Source organism: Aythya fuligula, chromosome 2 (genome assembly GCF_009819795.1).
Source record: "Aythya fuligula isolate bAytFul2 chromosome 2, bAytFul2.pri, whole genome shotgun sequence".
In the NCBI taxonomy this organism is placed as follows: Eukaryota; Metazoa; Chordata; class Aves; order Anseriformes; family Anatidae; genus Aythya; species Aythya fuligula.
In genome coordinates, this window is record NC_045560.1 from 99,098,007 (window position 1) to 99,113,887 (window position 15,881).

At 39.9% G+C, this 15,881-nt stretch overlaps 1 protein-coding gene across 1 annotated transcript; it reads right to left on the reverse strand.

Annotated features, from left to right (window-relative positions):
* Positions 1-9,091: 9,091 nt before the first annotated feature.
* TIMM21 (translocase of inner mitochondrial membrane 21) lies at positions 9,092-15,307 on the reverse strand. The gene is made up of 6 exons (XM_032182559.1): positions 14,873-15,307; positions 13,827-13,889; positions 13,638-13,735; positions 12,306-12,379; positions 11,065-11,170; positions 9,092-10,966 (listed from the first exon to the last, which is right to left on the reverse strand). The coding sequence occupies exons 1-6, from the start codon at positions 15,123-15,125 to the stop codon at positions 10,874-10,876; spliced, it is 687 nt and encodes a 228-aa protein (XP_032038450.1). The 5' UTR covers positions 15,126-15,307; the 3' UTR covers positions 9,092-10,873.
* Between the last annotated feature and the right edge of the window lie 574 nt (positions 15,308-15,881).

Consider the following 15,881-nt stretch of genomic DNA (forward strand, 5'->3'; position numbering starts at 1 on the left):
GGTTGCCTGAAAGATGGAAAACTGCTTGGTGAACAAACGTTTTCATCAGGCTAGTACATTTGAGGTAGAATTCATGAGGGAAGATGGATTACTCTGAAAAATAAATAAATAAAATAAATAAATAAATTGAAGTGGTTGAAGGTCCACAGCTCCCATTTTTATTTCTTTTATGCTTCAGACTGGACTTGATTTCTCCTGGGCGGCCCACAGATCCCACTCCATGCCTCTTCCGTGAGGCCTCCAAGTCTGCAGGTGCTTCTTTCCCCCTTTGTGTGGACAGCCAGGCCGTGGCCCTGCCAGCAATGCCGACTATTGCACGCACACTGGTTGTTTCCAGGAAACATCTCAAAATGGAGGAAGATGAAGAATCACTGCCTGCCAGGTAAGCCAGCCTGCTCTGTGGACCGGGCTTTCTGGGCCTGTGGCTTTTGATGGGCTTTTTTGATGGGTGGTAAAGGGCTTGCAATTCAGTGATAACACCCCTGAGATACCCGCTGGCTTATCTATAGTGCTAATGCTTTGCAGAGCCTGCACAAATCAATTTAATGAGCGGGTTATATTAACATTATAACTGGAAAACATGGTGCTTAGTCCTCCCCATGGCTTTGAGCTACCTATCCCACATATGGCTGCTTTTGATCTGATGCTGAGGAATCTGAGAGAGATTATCTGAGAGATAAGGCTTGGTGTCTGAGGAGGTCTAGAGAGACAATGGAAGTACAGAGGATGTTTTTCCTTGTAAGTAGGAGTAAATTTGTTTACCGCTTTTCATATACATTATTTCTGTGAGTGTAGATATCATACAGAGTTAAAGAACCTTCTGATATAATCCATTTTCTACGCAAAGTCTGGATGAAATAAAAATCAAATTCAAATTTTAACAAAACCATCAAATATACATGTCAGATGAAATTAGAGATCTGTTTATGTAGTTGTCTGTATTGAGCAGCAATGTCTGTGGAAATATTTCCACGCTCCATTAATTGGGACAAGAAAATAATACCTATCTGTTTAACACTGCATGCTGTCAAGACACTCTTCAAACAGTAATGCATTTGTCATTTGCCTTCCCAGAGATGCACTGAAAATGCAATCCAAACTAAAATGAGAATTGAAAAGGGATGAATTAAACTGCACTACATGGTATTACGTGGTTGCTGTTAGAATTACAGCATCTTTAATTTGATCTGTGTTAGTTCTCCTTAGAAATGAAGTAAATTAAATTAAAGCCACTTTAACTTTTGAATTCTTAATAAGAATACCTACACAAAAGTGTAAAGAAGTTAAACTAACCCACATTACAAGACTCATTTTCGTGCATTTTCTTGAGAGTGCCTCCAAAAAGGACACCCTGATTCATATGTGACGTTTGGGAAAGGTTTTAAAGACTGACACCTATAGCTCCTTTCTTACCATCGATCAGAAGTTGCTGCCCAGAGTAAGCAGATGTAAATGTAGGTTCACATCATAACTCATTGTCATAAGTGAAGTAAAGGACGAAACCAAGCAAAAGTCTACAAGCCTCTTCGTTTTTGAAGTATCAACATGTGGGACTTCTGTAAAAGAGGTCATGTCACGGGGGTATGTGCAGCTTCTGGGCAACAAGATAAAGAGCTCAGCTTAAAAGTAGGTTTTGTAGAGGGTGACTGTAAGGTAATTTTGTGATTAAGCTTATTCTTGGCTAGCTGATCCTAGACATGCCCCATGCAAGTAAGGGCAAGCTGGGGAACATGCCAAAGGGGAATATTGAAGAACACATTGTAAAAAATAAATAAATAAATCTGGATGCTTGGCTTGAATTTTCTTTGAGGTATGGGCTTGTCTTTGACTCTAATGCAGGTCAATTGCCCCCATGTCTGTCTCCCCTGTTTTTCAGAACACCTCCTTATATTATGAAAGTATTTCTGTTGTAAACTACAGCTACCAATCCTGTTTGTTTCTAAAGAACTCGTTTAAATTTTCCTTAACAGTTGTTTATGATGAAATGTAGAAGACAAGTTGAAACTTGTTACCTTGAATGTTGATCAAACGTATTATGTTCAGATTAGGCACTCACAATCTCTTTGTCAATACTAATATATGCTAAAATTCAGCATAAAATTAACCTATATATCACATTAGAATCTCATTATTAAACATGTCTAGTAATTAAAACAGATCAGGGCATAACTACCGCTTTTTTGGAATTTTGCTTATTTTTTGCTTTTTGTACAAAGGCTTCATGCCAAAAGATCTGGCAGTGCAAAGCTGTCATTCTTTAGTGTATAGGAAGGTGGTGCTAAACTACAAATGATGGCAGAAGCAGAGGGAGTGTGTATTCTCTGCAGTTACACACAGACTCACTGATGTTGATCGCTGTTCCTTGAAATCTGGAAAGACTGTAGAGGAAATGTTGTAGGGGGCCAAGAGAAAAGTGAATGGCCTTAGAAATGGGAAATAGGTATTATTTATGTTCTCTTAATAAAGTTCAGTATTAGGAAATCTGCTACATCTGCTATTTTTGTCACATCAATCTCAGAATTCAGATCTGCTCTCAATTTAGTGGCTTTTTTTCCATGCGCTGTGAAACTCTATTACAAAAACTCTTAGGAAGTTTAATTGCTGTGCATGGACATGAAATCACATAAAATTTTGAAGTATTAACTAAAAACTTCTTTGAAGTCTTATGTGTTCCAACTTATTTCCATTAACTTTTAAGCAAATGTTAAATGAGAGCCAAGCGTGATGGGGCTGGATCTGCCAGAGAAGAGATATTAATCAATTATTGCTGTCCTTTTTGCTTGCGAAGTACAAGTGGGCAGATTTTTGCTTTACCTTTTCCACATACTTGTTCACTCTCACAAATAATTTGCTCACTGCCAACACACTTGAGTTTGTGGATTGTTCCCCAGCCATTTGCTGCGAGGTGCCGGTTAGCTTAGTTAGGTGCACAGACCACAGGGACCATCTGTGTAATCCTTCTGAGGCTGAACCAGTTGTAGATTAAGGTCTATGAGACAGATGTATGTTCAAGACATGAATCTGCAAATTTCTGTTTGCAAGTGCTTCACAATATCCAGTAAATTCAGACGAGGGAGCAAAATCCCCTGCCCCCACTCTTCTTCTTAGACCACTTGTAGTGAAAGGTAATATGCATGCCTTCAGCTGGATCACGTTTCCATCCCTGATTTGCTCCCTGCTTCACACTGAGGGCAGTTCTGTTCATAAGGGACTCCTGCTCACCATCACCATGCTCTGTTCCTGCAGATGGAGGCTAGGAGCCGTGCTCCAGCCCATATATGCTCCCCAGGCCTATTGGATTAGTGAAAGAGATTTTTATGAGATGTTAAACTTGAAAAGAAACCCTGCAGTACTGCACAATTGTTAGACCTAAAATGGTATTTCAGATCACATTTTGTAAATCAGTGTTACCACTTACAGTAAATGGCAGTTCAATGACTTTTAATTGCTATTATTTGTGCAGCCCATTATATCATGGAGTGATGTGTGTGTTACCACTCACAGTATGTAATAACAGGGCTTCTGTTTGCATCAGAAGAAAGCTGAATTTAGCCTAAATAAATTTATTGTATTCTTTATATGCATAAAGAATTTTGTACTTTCCTAGATTGATGGCTTTAACTCTGCTATGCATAAACCCTGTTCTGCTTTGTGTTTTGTTTTGTTTTGTTTTGTTTGTTTGTTTGTTTGTTTTTTAATCTGAGTTTAAAAGTGAGATGCTGCTTCTTGTCAAAGTCTTTTCAAGCGTAAGGAGGTTGTTACTAAAAATGGAGATTAACCGCAGTGCAGGGACACAGGATATCCAGGATAAAACAAGATTGGGGCACTGAACCATTCAGTTCTTTGTTATCAGAACTAATAATATTGGTTTCCTATGAAAATTTCCTTTATAATCATGTAGTTTGTGAGGTGTGGTGGAAGAAAAAAGATCGATATTGCGATTTTTTATTTATTTTTTTTACTCTGTCATGACGTATTTTGTTATCATTTCATGACTTATCACTTTAATAGCCAGAAGTGATGATACTTTCATTCTGGAAAAATGCTTTGGAGTACCTGACTTGAAGTGTGTCTAAAAAAGGGGGCTCAGGGGGTTCTGAAAACTGGTCTCCGGGATTCTGAGCAGTGGTGTGTGAGCTTATTCAGGCTTTGTGAAACCTGAATTCATTAACTGCTTCTTACAGTACTCATTTGAGGCAGGTGATTATTGTAGCAGAGAAAAACACTTGTTCCAGGCCCACAGAATGGATGACTGACAGAACTTAGCTTAGAATCAGTGTTTTCTGAGCCCCAGTGCTGTGCTTGTTACTGTTTTCTGGGATGGTGAAAATGTCTGTATCATTTCTCAAAAGTCCTTATTTCTACCAAGTAAATTATTTCAGTGTGCAAGTGTAACCCTGTATGTTGCAGCAGTGATTTATAGGCAGTTCCAAGAATATCCATGCTATTTCTTGTCTTTAAAATCCCAGTGCGAGCTGCATGGAGTCACACAGTGCATGGCTGTAGAAAGCATGACCTGAGGAACCTCAGCGGTGCACAGAGATGTGAAAGAGCAGCCTGCAGCTGGCCTCCAGCAAGCTAACTCTTATTACCAGAGAAGAGATGAATGACCCTTGAATTAGAGATGGGAAACTTCACCGAGGTTCCAAGACTGAATAAAACATGGGTTTTAGAAGCCACCTAATGTCTGCTGTTTCAAAGGTAGAAACTCCCATGAGTATGATGCCAATGGATGCAGCAGCAAAACCATTTATAACTCATTGTAATGACCTCAGCGTGGATCTGTTTGTGCTGGATTCTCCTGATCTTTATCACAAAGTACATTAATGAAACTACAAGATTGGGCATATAACGCAAGTATTTAATGCTCACGCACAGGAAGATTGCTCACTGATCACAGCACTGCCTGACAATGTGTGTGAAATGTAAATATCTAAACTTCACTCTGTGGAGTACATATTAATTTTCTTGATATTCTGATGACTTCATTTTTAAGAGCAATTGCTTTCCTTTGGAAACAGAATTTAGGAAACAAGGTCAGTTGTTCATGAAAAGGAAGTTGCTGTCATGTCGCTCGTGAGTGGCATAGCACGATGGCTAGCCTGTAGGTAAACTGAGCTGGCTGTAATTGGCAGTTGGTTTAGAGTTAGTACTTTGAACGTGAAACATGTACGTTTCTACAAAACTAAATACTTTTCTGTTGTTATTCTATCCCAAATACTTAAGCCATCAGCAAATGCAGCAGTATTTTCCAGCCTTCATCATTACAATGCAAGATGGAGCAAGGGATTATCAAGGACAAACTGCTGATACACTTGACACAGGAGAAAAGACCCAGAGTTGACTGGCTCTGATCTTAGCATGAATCACATACCTGTAGTGCTTATTTGATTTCTTCTTTTTGATTTCCCTTGAAGTATTTTCTACTGAGGCACATCTGGAGCTTTTCTAGATGTTAGTGGTTGGAGTTTTGGATGCGGTGCTGGACGTAAGATTTCATACCACCTTTTAAATGAGCCAGCATGATGGAAAAGTTGGATAAAAGCACAGGAGAAAAGCTGTCAGCTCTAGATACCTTGGAAACCAAAGGTGTAATATTTCTTCCTCATCTTTCATTTTGCTAACTTAAATATAGGTAAAGAAGAGAAATGCAGACATAGAATCAAGGCACAATATTTTGAATAAAAAGAGGAATAAATGTAGAAGCTAGCAGGACTCCTGAAGACGTGTTAAAAGAGAAATTCAGGAAAAGGAAGTGGGAAGAATACACAAAAAAATAGTAAAGTAGAACATCTTTCATGGATGTTTTCAGGGAAAAACAGTTGTGGCTCATTGTGGGGCTTTTATGCCCAAGATGGCTGATAGGAGGCTGCTTTCTGGTTTAAGTCTTGAGGTGTCTCAGATATTTTTCTCTCCTGTATTTATCCTTTTCAGTGTCACACATTTGACTATGGTGCACACAACTTGCTAAGTATCATGCCAAAAAGTTACTAGTAGCATTATGAAAATCCATGCTTCTCCGTTGGACTTTGGGTCAGTGTCAATATATGTAAGATAACGGACAGTCCCAGACAGCATACAAAATATCACTTCACTTCTAGCTCCAATATGACTGCTGTAACACTAATGAAGCAAATCAGATTTTGGGGAATATAGCCACATATTTAGTATGTGTATATGCTGTAATAAGATTTTGTTATGGCTGAAATTGTTGCGATTTTAGAGAAGAAAAAAAAAAAGAATTAGGATCGAAATTGTAAAACAATCTGTTCCTATAAAAAGTGTAAATGCACTCAGATGAGTGAAAGTTAATAGAGTTAATCGTAGTGAGTAATACAAGAAGGTAATTCATGTTAGAGAACCTAATTGTGATTCAGATAAAGAGGAATTGTAATTAAATTGAGGTTGGATAAACAAGATGATTCTGCCAATGTTTCCCAGCGCAGTACCAGGAGGTTTTAAGATGTGGTGGCAGACACGTGTACGTGATTTGGAGTTAGAGAAGACATCGTAACGGGCCAGGTGGGTACCATACCACAGCTGGGAAGGAATGGCTGCGAACCCTGCAACAATGTCAGCCTTAGTAGCACACAGCAGCGAGGTCCTCACAGTACTCAAGTTTTAAGTCCCGTTCGGTTTCAGCTAGATACTTGTGTGTGTGGTGGGATGGTACATCAGGGGAGACATTCATGTCTTAAGCTAACAGAGAGGTGAAAATGAGCCCTCAGATTTGGTAAAGCAGGGCTCCATGAGGGGAGGCCTGGGCTGCCCCATGGCAGATGCAGCCGGCTCTAAGGGCCCCACTGCAGGGCAGGGCCAGGCCTCACAGCCACGGGTGGGCACCTCAGGGAAAGGGTGTGTAAGAATGGCCAGAAAATATTAAAACTGACATTTTCTATTAAACACCTGATACTTTCTGCTAGATATACTGTCATCTCCTTTTGTAGATAGTTATAAGCTTCTGTGTACATGTTATTTCTGTCAGTCTGAACTTCTGTTTACCGAAGCTTAATTAAAGAGTAACCAGGTAGTCAGGTTTGGATATTTTAATGTTTTAACAAAATTAATTACCTGAATGTTTCAAGTGCACAAATACGGACTCAAACAGAAGTCTGCATGTAACAGCATAGCTTTGTTATTTCCACAAATTGGATCTAAGGCTGTTGGCTGCCTGTTCCCTATATGCAAAAGTTTGGGCATCACAAAAATGAGGGATTTCACAAAATGATTTAAAAAAAATGAGGGATGGGATGGTAAAGTTAAGACCAAGGTGCATACCTACCTCAAATTTTGAATAATCTGTCATACAGTGTTTCTGGGAAAGCAGCATTTCACTTGTGGGTAATGTGCTTTTGTTTCCTAAAGGAGAATGGGGTTTTGTGCATATACATTTTTATTAACTCTGCAGCAGTCAAAATTTAATGTGTTTGATTTCCATGAAAATGTTACTGTTTTGGCCCTGACTTCCTGGCAGTTATTTTTTCCACAATAGCATGACAGTTTCACATTGGAAAGTAACTGGCACCTGCTGTAATTCTGTTTGCGGGTGCCACCATAGCTGTGTATCCTGCTGCTTTGAGCAACTGCGCTCACACACCTGCTTTCCTGCTACTTCACAGGAGTGAGATGAGTTCTGGAAATGACAACAGCACACTCCATGTAAGTACAGGATAAGAAACATTTTATTTATAACCCTGTCATATTGGGGCTACCCTAAAGAAAAATTAGTTTGATGGTAATCACCTGACTTGATTTTCTGGATTCTCGTTTCTTGAAATGTGGTGCGTAAACCAGAGGTTAGCACTTTGCTTTTAGACATTCCACATCCACCTGTGCCTTTTAAATTATACTCATGTGTCTGTCTCTTCCTCATTGCCAGTTATGGTCTGTCTCCATTTTTCTTGTATAGGTCTAGACGGGTTGCCAAAGTGCCAGACAGAATCATTATTTTGACTTTGCAAAGACTTTTTCTGACACCTGGAACTGTAGCATTTATTCCCAGCTACAGCACACAATATTGATGTCTGACACAAATGCCAACATATGACAAGGGTACCAAGTCCTTTTAAGACAACTCTCAGAACTTCTGTGCTGATGTCTCACAGTGACCAGGCAACGCAGATTCTCAAATTGTTCTTTCACACAAGCCTTGAACACCGTTGTATTTTTATGTAAGCTAGGAATTCCTTACTACTGAAAAAAAATATACAGAGACCTGTTTGCAAACAATAAAACTTTTCTCTAGAGATGAAGTTAAATGGAGACATTAACCCAATGGCCAATTCTTGCTGTTGTACCACAAGTCTCTTAAAGTATTTCTTGCAGTTCCACTGTTGGAAAAACATCATTATGCAAGGTCAAAATCTTTTCCTTCCCAGAAATCTTCTAGTCCTGACAGTTTCTTTCTTCACTGCAAACAAGACTCTAAAACAAGACAAAAGTAAAACTAAACAGCTGGCTTTTCTTCACTGTTTTTATTTTAATGTCTTTCTTTTGATGCGTGACACTTGATTTATTTCTTTTCCTCAAGGACTGGATTTGACACATTGTTTCTACCATACCATTTACTCTAAAAAGTTGTTTACATCTTGCTTTAGGAAATACTCCTTTCCCCAGCAGTGAAGCCCACTGAAAACAAGCCACATTCAGATTAATGGGAGAGCAAAGCTGGAATGTGGAGATACAGGAAAAATATCTAGCCTGTCAATTTTGTTGTTGACGTGGAAATTTACAATGGCTTTCAGGCAGTTTGAGATGGAACAAACTCATAAAGGAGGGGCAAAACCAATATCACAGTTTAGACTAGAAAACTTGTATTTTGATATAGTCTTGTTTCATAAAAGTTGAAGAATGAGTACATTTTTATCAAGGTATAGCACAGGCTTAAAGCTAGTAAGCTTAATATTAAAGTTATACAATTGTATAGCTAGCAGTATTTCTGATATGCTCTTAACTGTTCTTTTATTTGTGATAAAACTTGCAGAAGTAGTTTTCAGTAACTGCCATGTATGACACATATTTACAGCAACTGGACTTAAACATGGCATGCAGTGCTATCAGTCACTACTGCAGCAGTATGCAATGAAACAGATTTCATTCAGATTTTTTATTTGTCTTTGTACTTGGTTATAGATTTTGGTAAAGTGCAATGCTAAGAACTAGGAAGAGTCATACGCAACACTAAAACGTGTTAATAATTATTACTTTAAGAAAATAACATGAAGGGGGCAATAGTTGCTTTCATTGTTTAAAGAAACCTTTCCAGATTGACATTAACGATGTCAGTGACTCTGGGTGAAAATTAAAATTTGTTGGAGTTACTTCTTAATAAGTACCAGAATGGTTTCTCATACTTCATTAAAGAACCACAGTGACTCCTGTAGCCTTTGACTATGAGTAAAAGACTTTTTGGTCTTGACAATTATCCATTAATAGATAAAAAATCATACAAATTTATCACTCTGCTGAAACTGACAGATATGAAATCACTTTGATCAGTCTGAACAGATGTTAGTTTTGTAAAAACCCCTTTGGCTGGCACAGCAGAAGTTAGTTATATTCTGTACAATGTAGAAACTCCAAAATACATTGCCCGTTATCATAGATTGATATTGGTAGCTGCTTTGCTATAATGTGCTTTTTCTTCTCTACTGTACTCATAGGGTTGGAATAAATGTGGGATTCCTTTTCATTGAATACTTTCAAACAATGTGAGGATCTGACTGAAGCTACAGTTGCAATACTTAATATAAAGCAAAACTATCCAGGTCTAAAAAAGTATTAAGTGTAGTTGTTAGGGCTATGAAGATGAGATTACTGGAGACTGAACAGGAGAGCAGTAAAGCATTTCTAAATATCTACAGTATTTGTATGAGGGAATACTGTATGAACTTTAGAACACCCCAAATGTACCATTAAATGAAGCTCAATGTCAGTGTATATTTAATTAAGGGCTAAACTACTAGTGAACTAAAAAGCTCGTATTATATATAGATAACTACAGAAAAATGCACTAGTTGGTGTTTAAGAAAATGGTTATATGTAAGACACTAAAGCTTGAAAGTTTTCAGATGGTGCTGCTTGGCAGACACAATTGAGTCTCACTATTAATACACAGGATTATACTTAATTGCCATATGGTACTAATCAAGAAATCCAAGAGATAAATTTGGTCATGAGTTGAGCTTTTGATTTTAAGGAAAATTATACTAATCTAATTCTTGGAAGATGTAGATTAGTTATGTCAATGAAAAAAGTGTTGGCAGTGCTGAGCAGGGTGGCACACCATGAAAGGAGCAGACAGTAAAGGTGTTGATAATTTATTTAAAAGATACCAATATTGGAGCCTTTATGTTTAGTCATCTGTCATGGGTGTGGGTCTCCACAATTCATATTCTTAGATGCATTTGGGCTAGATCTCCTTTACACACTAACATAAATCATCTACAAACGCATCCAGAATGAAAACAGTATTTGTCTGTATTTCAAAAACCACTTTCTTTATTGCAGTGCTAGTGGGAAATCCAAGCAAAGGAAGACAAGAAAACTCCCCACCTAAACCTGAAACCTTGAAAGATTCAGATTTTAGGTGTTAAGGAGAATTATCCAGCATTAAATAGTTTAGTATGAGCCATTATTTTCCTATGTCAAAAATACTTGCCATAAGTGACGGCTCTACTGTTTTTAATTGGCTTCACCTCAAAAAAAGAATGTTGTTATGAGAGACTTTAATGGAGGCCCTGAGAGGTTACTTCTTACATTTAACTCCAGATCTGCAAGATTCGATCAAGAACACCAAACAATTCCTGTGTAGACTGCTTACACCAATATCATTCAACAGTGAGTAAGACGAAGCAGCAACTTTGATTGTTGGCTATCTGTTATCTTCAATGATAATGGTTCTTCTAGGATACATGTCAACGTCCACAAATATGTAACGGACTTCAGGTTTTCCTCCCTCAGGATTCTGTAATGAGGAAAACACTTTCAGGCTCTGATTTTTTTCTCTTTGGTAGTTTAAATCCAAGATTAGGCTTGTCAGCTACATCAAGCAATTGTACATACCTCTTTGACTTCCACGTGGACTGTTCCCTGCTTTCCTGGTTCAGAGCCCTCAATATAGAACTTCAAACGCATATGTTTCAGTCCATCCTTTATGTATTCAACATGACTAAAAATGGCAAAACAAACCAAACAAACAAAAACATAAAGGATAACTAGTTAATCTTCAAATTTCAGCTTCTTATTCAGAGAGGAGCTGCTTAGCTACTTTTGTGAGAAAGTGTATTCCACTGCAGCCCTTATGCTACCTTGGGTTCCTTCTTGACTTCTCTTCCCAAGCTTTACTGTGGGTTTATAAGGAGTAGTGGAGAGTTAGAAGAGAGAACTCGTTACCAGCTGATGATTAACAGTTGAGGTGCTTAAATGTTCTTGCTACGGTCCTCCCCTCAAAACTCATGCAAAACTTGCAAAGAATGCTTTGTCAACTCAGATACTAGGTTGGTTAATTCTTCACATATTCTGGCAATAATTTCATTCTATAGAAGTTGTGTAACTTTGACATTCATTTTAAACCTCTAGCCTAAGTGCTGATATTTCAGTTACAGCCAGGTTACGGTTAAATACTAGATAAACAGAAAGGTGAAATCACTTTCCAGGTGACCACCTCCAGAAACTAATGGTCAGACTAGAATTACGCTGCCAGTTTAGGTTTCCTACTGAAATTACTAACTGCTGCACAGTTCCAAGCTTTTCTTTCCATCAGTCAAATCCAGATAACATGCTGTGAATTAATGAACACTTTGAATACGGTTTAAGGTGACATGGTGGGTTACAAAGGACAAAGATGAATGAAGTCTCATTGCAGTAAATCATTTAAGATGTCTATATACAGAAAAACTACATTTTTGAGACATTAAGCCTTTTATCACAGACTTGAGCTCTCTGCAATCTGATCAAGTTTTCAGCTCAAAAAGTTCTTTAGAATATGAAACTTTTAAATGGAAAGTGGAAATGAAATACTAGGAAAGCTGACACTACATTTACTTATTCACATAGTTTACAGACATGCTTAAAATTTTCATTGGTATTTTTTTCATTTAGCAGCTCCACTTTAAACACTTTTTCACAGTCTGGTGAAAAGATAAACTTTTGGTTCAAAGTAACATACTGCAAAAAATTCCTTTCATTTTCACTTACAATTGACAGGGTACGTCACACAGTTCAGTAATCTAGATCTAACTTTCTGTGATGTGACCCAAAATGCCTCTGCTGTGCAAAACCTATTGTCTGTATGGGGCAAACACCTGACAAGCTGTCGTCTTCCTCTTCGCGTTGCCTCCCCATAACCTTTAATGGGTTCACCAAAAACACCAATTACCTACAAGAGAAAAGAGATTTGAGTTGTCAGAAGGTATCACGTTCAAACAGATATTCCAGCATCAGCTCTTGTCCTTCTGTGAATGCATCTTCTTTCAATTCTTTCAACAAACTGTCCCTTGTGCGTCTGATACGTCAAGAATGCAATAGTTTATGAGAGAAAACACCACAGGAAAAATTACTCCATTTCAGTGTTTTTCCTTTACAATAACATGCAAAATGCCTATAATAAATCCTAGTAATATGTTCCATTTGTACCATCCTCTGGCATTAAGACATTTTAATCTCTTTTCTTACTGTGTATTTTATACTTTACTGACATTTTGTGTAAAAAGAGGAAAAAAACATATTTGCTCATGTCTTTTCCAAGACACCATCTGACTGTTTTGAAGTTTAATCTTAAAATGCAAATAACTGCCCTCCACCTATCTAAGAAACGCTGCTTAAGAAATTCAATGATTTTTTTCTTTAGATCTTTAAAGACAGACCAAATTAAACTAGTTTTAAAATTATTTTAAAGTTGCTTAGAAAGGAAGGGTGCTTTCATGATGTAACTACTGGAGAGGAGTTTTAATTCTACAAACTTGTTCTAAAGCAATCTTAATTTCTTTCCTAATAAGAACTTGTCGCTTCAGGCATCTCAGCAGAACCTGTGATAATTTTTCAAAGCTATTCCCCACCTTTCTTGTTTTAAGCACTGACTTTTGTAGTCTAGTTTTGGACTGACTTTTGTTTATATTTAGCTATCTTATGAGACTGATCCTATGACTGTCACCTTTCTCCTTTCCTATTAGCCACAGTAACATTAACCTTGTTTCTAATGAAGAGTTTGAATTTCTGATATTTATGCAGTATTTCACATGACAGAACCCTACAGAAGTTGCAGCAGAGTAACTGTGTTGAGGAAAGTCAGCAACACAGATCCATAAAGTGGGACCAGTTGCCTCTCTGATCTGCAGAACTCTGCAAGTGCCTACAGATACACGTGCTTTGAAGTGGCAGACACTGTAGGGCTCTCTTGTCTTTTAGCATGCTAATTCATTCAGACTCAGAGCTTCCATTAACTTCACCTAGTATAGGTTCAGATTTAGAGTTGACGCAGCTCTGTTCAGTTAGAAGCATAGGCAGATCTTGCTGGTGTTTGAACATCTCTGTGGATATTCCTGTAGATTTGCTTGCGAGATGCAAACTTTTGACTTAAAGAGAGAGGCCATAATTAATGAGAAACCTAAACTTATGATTAATGTTCAAAAACCAACCTCAGGGTGAGATCTGCATTTCTCCAAGGCATCTCCATAGATCTTACTTGGACTAGAAGAAGAGAATAACTCTTTAAAAATCACATAGAACAAACCACCTGCAATAGAAACAAAAACAAATAGAATGAGAATTAATCTGGAATTAATAAAAAGTATCTTCTGATAAAGAATAGTAATTTAAAAAATAACCTGTAACACCAATTCCAACAAGCACCACAATAAAATAGGTGAAGTCTCTTCCAGCTTCTTTCACTGAAATAAAACATAAAACAATGTGAGAGTTAGATTCATGGGAAGTAAAACTTGCATACATTTATTATATACGTGCTCTTCTATTAGTTCAAACTACTCAAATAACATTTTGTCAGAAGAAAAAATCCCAACCACAGCTTCCATAATGCCTCATCACTAAGAGATCATGAAATTCTTGATGTTATCAAAGGCAGATTTATATTTCTGTACTAAGTATTACTATTTTCTGCTTTCTTGCAATCAAATGAACAATAAAAATGAAGCATATTAGACCAAAATATGTATTTACTGAGACTGTCAACTGCAGTTTATTATGTAATTTGATCTAACGCACTAGCAAAAGGGTCAGTATAGACCGTGAAAAAAGTCACATGAGATTCACACTTACAAAGTACTCTTTGAGAAGGAGGAAGAAACTACTAATTTGTTTAAGTGGTAAAGTACGCCTTGCAGCAAAGTGCAAATTACTGAGGAAACATTAAAAAGCATTTTTTTCCTGAAGTGTTCTCATCAGCTGAAGATGCTCTCCAGAAACTTTCTCAATCTGGCATTTCTGAGACAGCGCAGGAGCCACCTTTCACTGACATGAATGAGAAGCGCCAAACTGCCAGGCCCCCTGTAAAGACACCAGCAGCAGATACAACGCTGTGGCAAAGTGCTGGAAGTAGACTTGGCTTAACAGCATCAAAACAGGTCGTGTGTGAAAGATTTTCCTTTTAAAAAGGGGAATTACTAGGACTTACTCCTCGTGTGGATTTGACTTACACACTCAATCAAGCTGTTTGGAAGAAACCACAGAATTTCACTTCTGCCTTAGCAGTGCCTACACTGAAGTGTTTGCAACCAACACGAAGGAAAGCGATCCTGTTGGTTTTCTGAAAGTTGTGTTGTTTTTTTTTTTTTTTTCAGTTTCCGAGCTGTGGGCGTGTATGGGGGTTGTACAACCACAGGGGCACCCCCTCACCTCTGCCCACAGCCCTTACCTTTCCGAGCCGCCGACAGCAGAGCCTCATCCTTTTGCTCCCTTCGCACCGACACGTGCTTGCTGTCATGCCCAGACCTTTCAGCCCCCAGCCCCCAAGCCTGCGTCCACACGCCCGCCTGGGCGCCCCGCAGCGGCGCTGAGAGGCTGCGGGGGGGCTCCCGCCGCCATCTCAGGCAGGGCGCCGGCGGCCATCTCCCCAGGGAGCCCCGCAGCTGCCCGCCGCCTCGCAGCAGGGCGGCGGGGAGCAGCATGCCGAGGCACCCCGGGCGGCTTCACGCCGCTTCCCCCCCTGCCCGAGGCTTGGCGGAGGAGCCGAGGGGGAAAAACTTTCTCCCCGCGGCGGGCGGGGACCCCTCGGAGGCGGCTGAGGGAGGCAGCAGCCCTTCAGCAGCCCCCGGTGCCCTGCCAGCCGCGCCCCGCCATTGCCGCTGCGGAAATCTTCCAGCGGGGTGCGAGGGGAGGAGGCGGCGGTGGCGGCGAGCCCTGGGAGCCGTAGTTTGAGCGAGCTGCCTCCTGCGCCCGCTGCTGGACGAGGCTCCGGGGAAAGCAACTACAGCGACCGCCATGCCCAGCGCCGCCCCTGCGGCCGCCCTCAGCTGGCCGAGCCGGGCATGGCGGCCGTCCCCGGCAGGGCGCAGCGGCAGCGGGGTCGCGGCATGGCGGCGGCGGCTCCTCTTGGTGCCGCCGGGCTCGGGCCGCCGAGGGTGTTTGCCCCTCTTGCCGCCGCCGCAGGGCTCAGGTAATTAGTGGTGTGCCTGCCCGGCAAAAGGGTGTGCTCTCTTTGCTGCCATGTCTCGCCATCGCCAGCCTCATGGCTCATGTTTCCAGTTCTGAGCTCGCCCCTCATGGCCTGGGTGCTCTGCCCTGCCCGGCCATGAAGAGGGTTTTTGGGGTGGCTCAGTGGGTACATGCAGCCCGAGATGTGCAGCACAGCCCTTCCCAGGTGTAGGAGACAACCAAAGTTTAACATGCAGCTTTCTGGGGTTGCTGTCCCGAGGAGTGCGGCT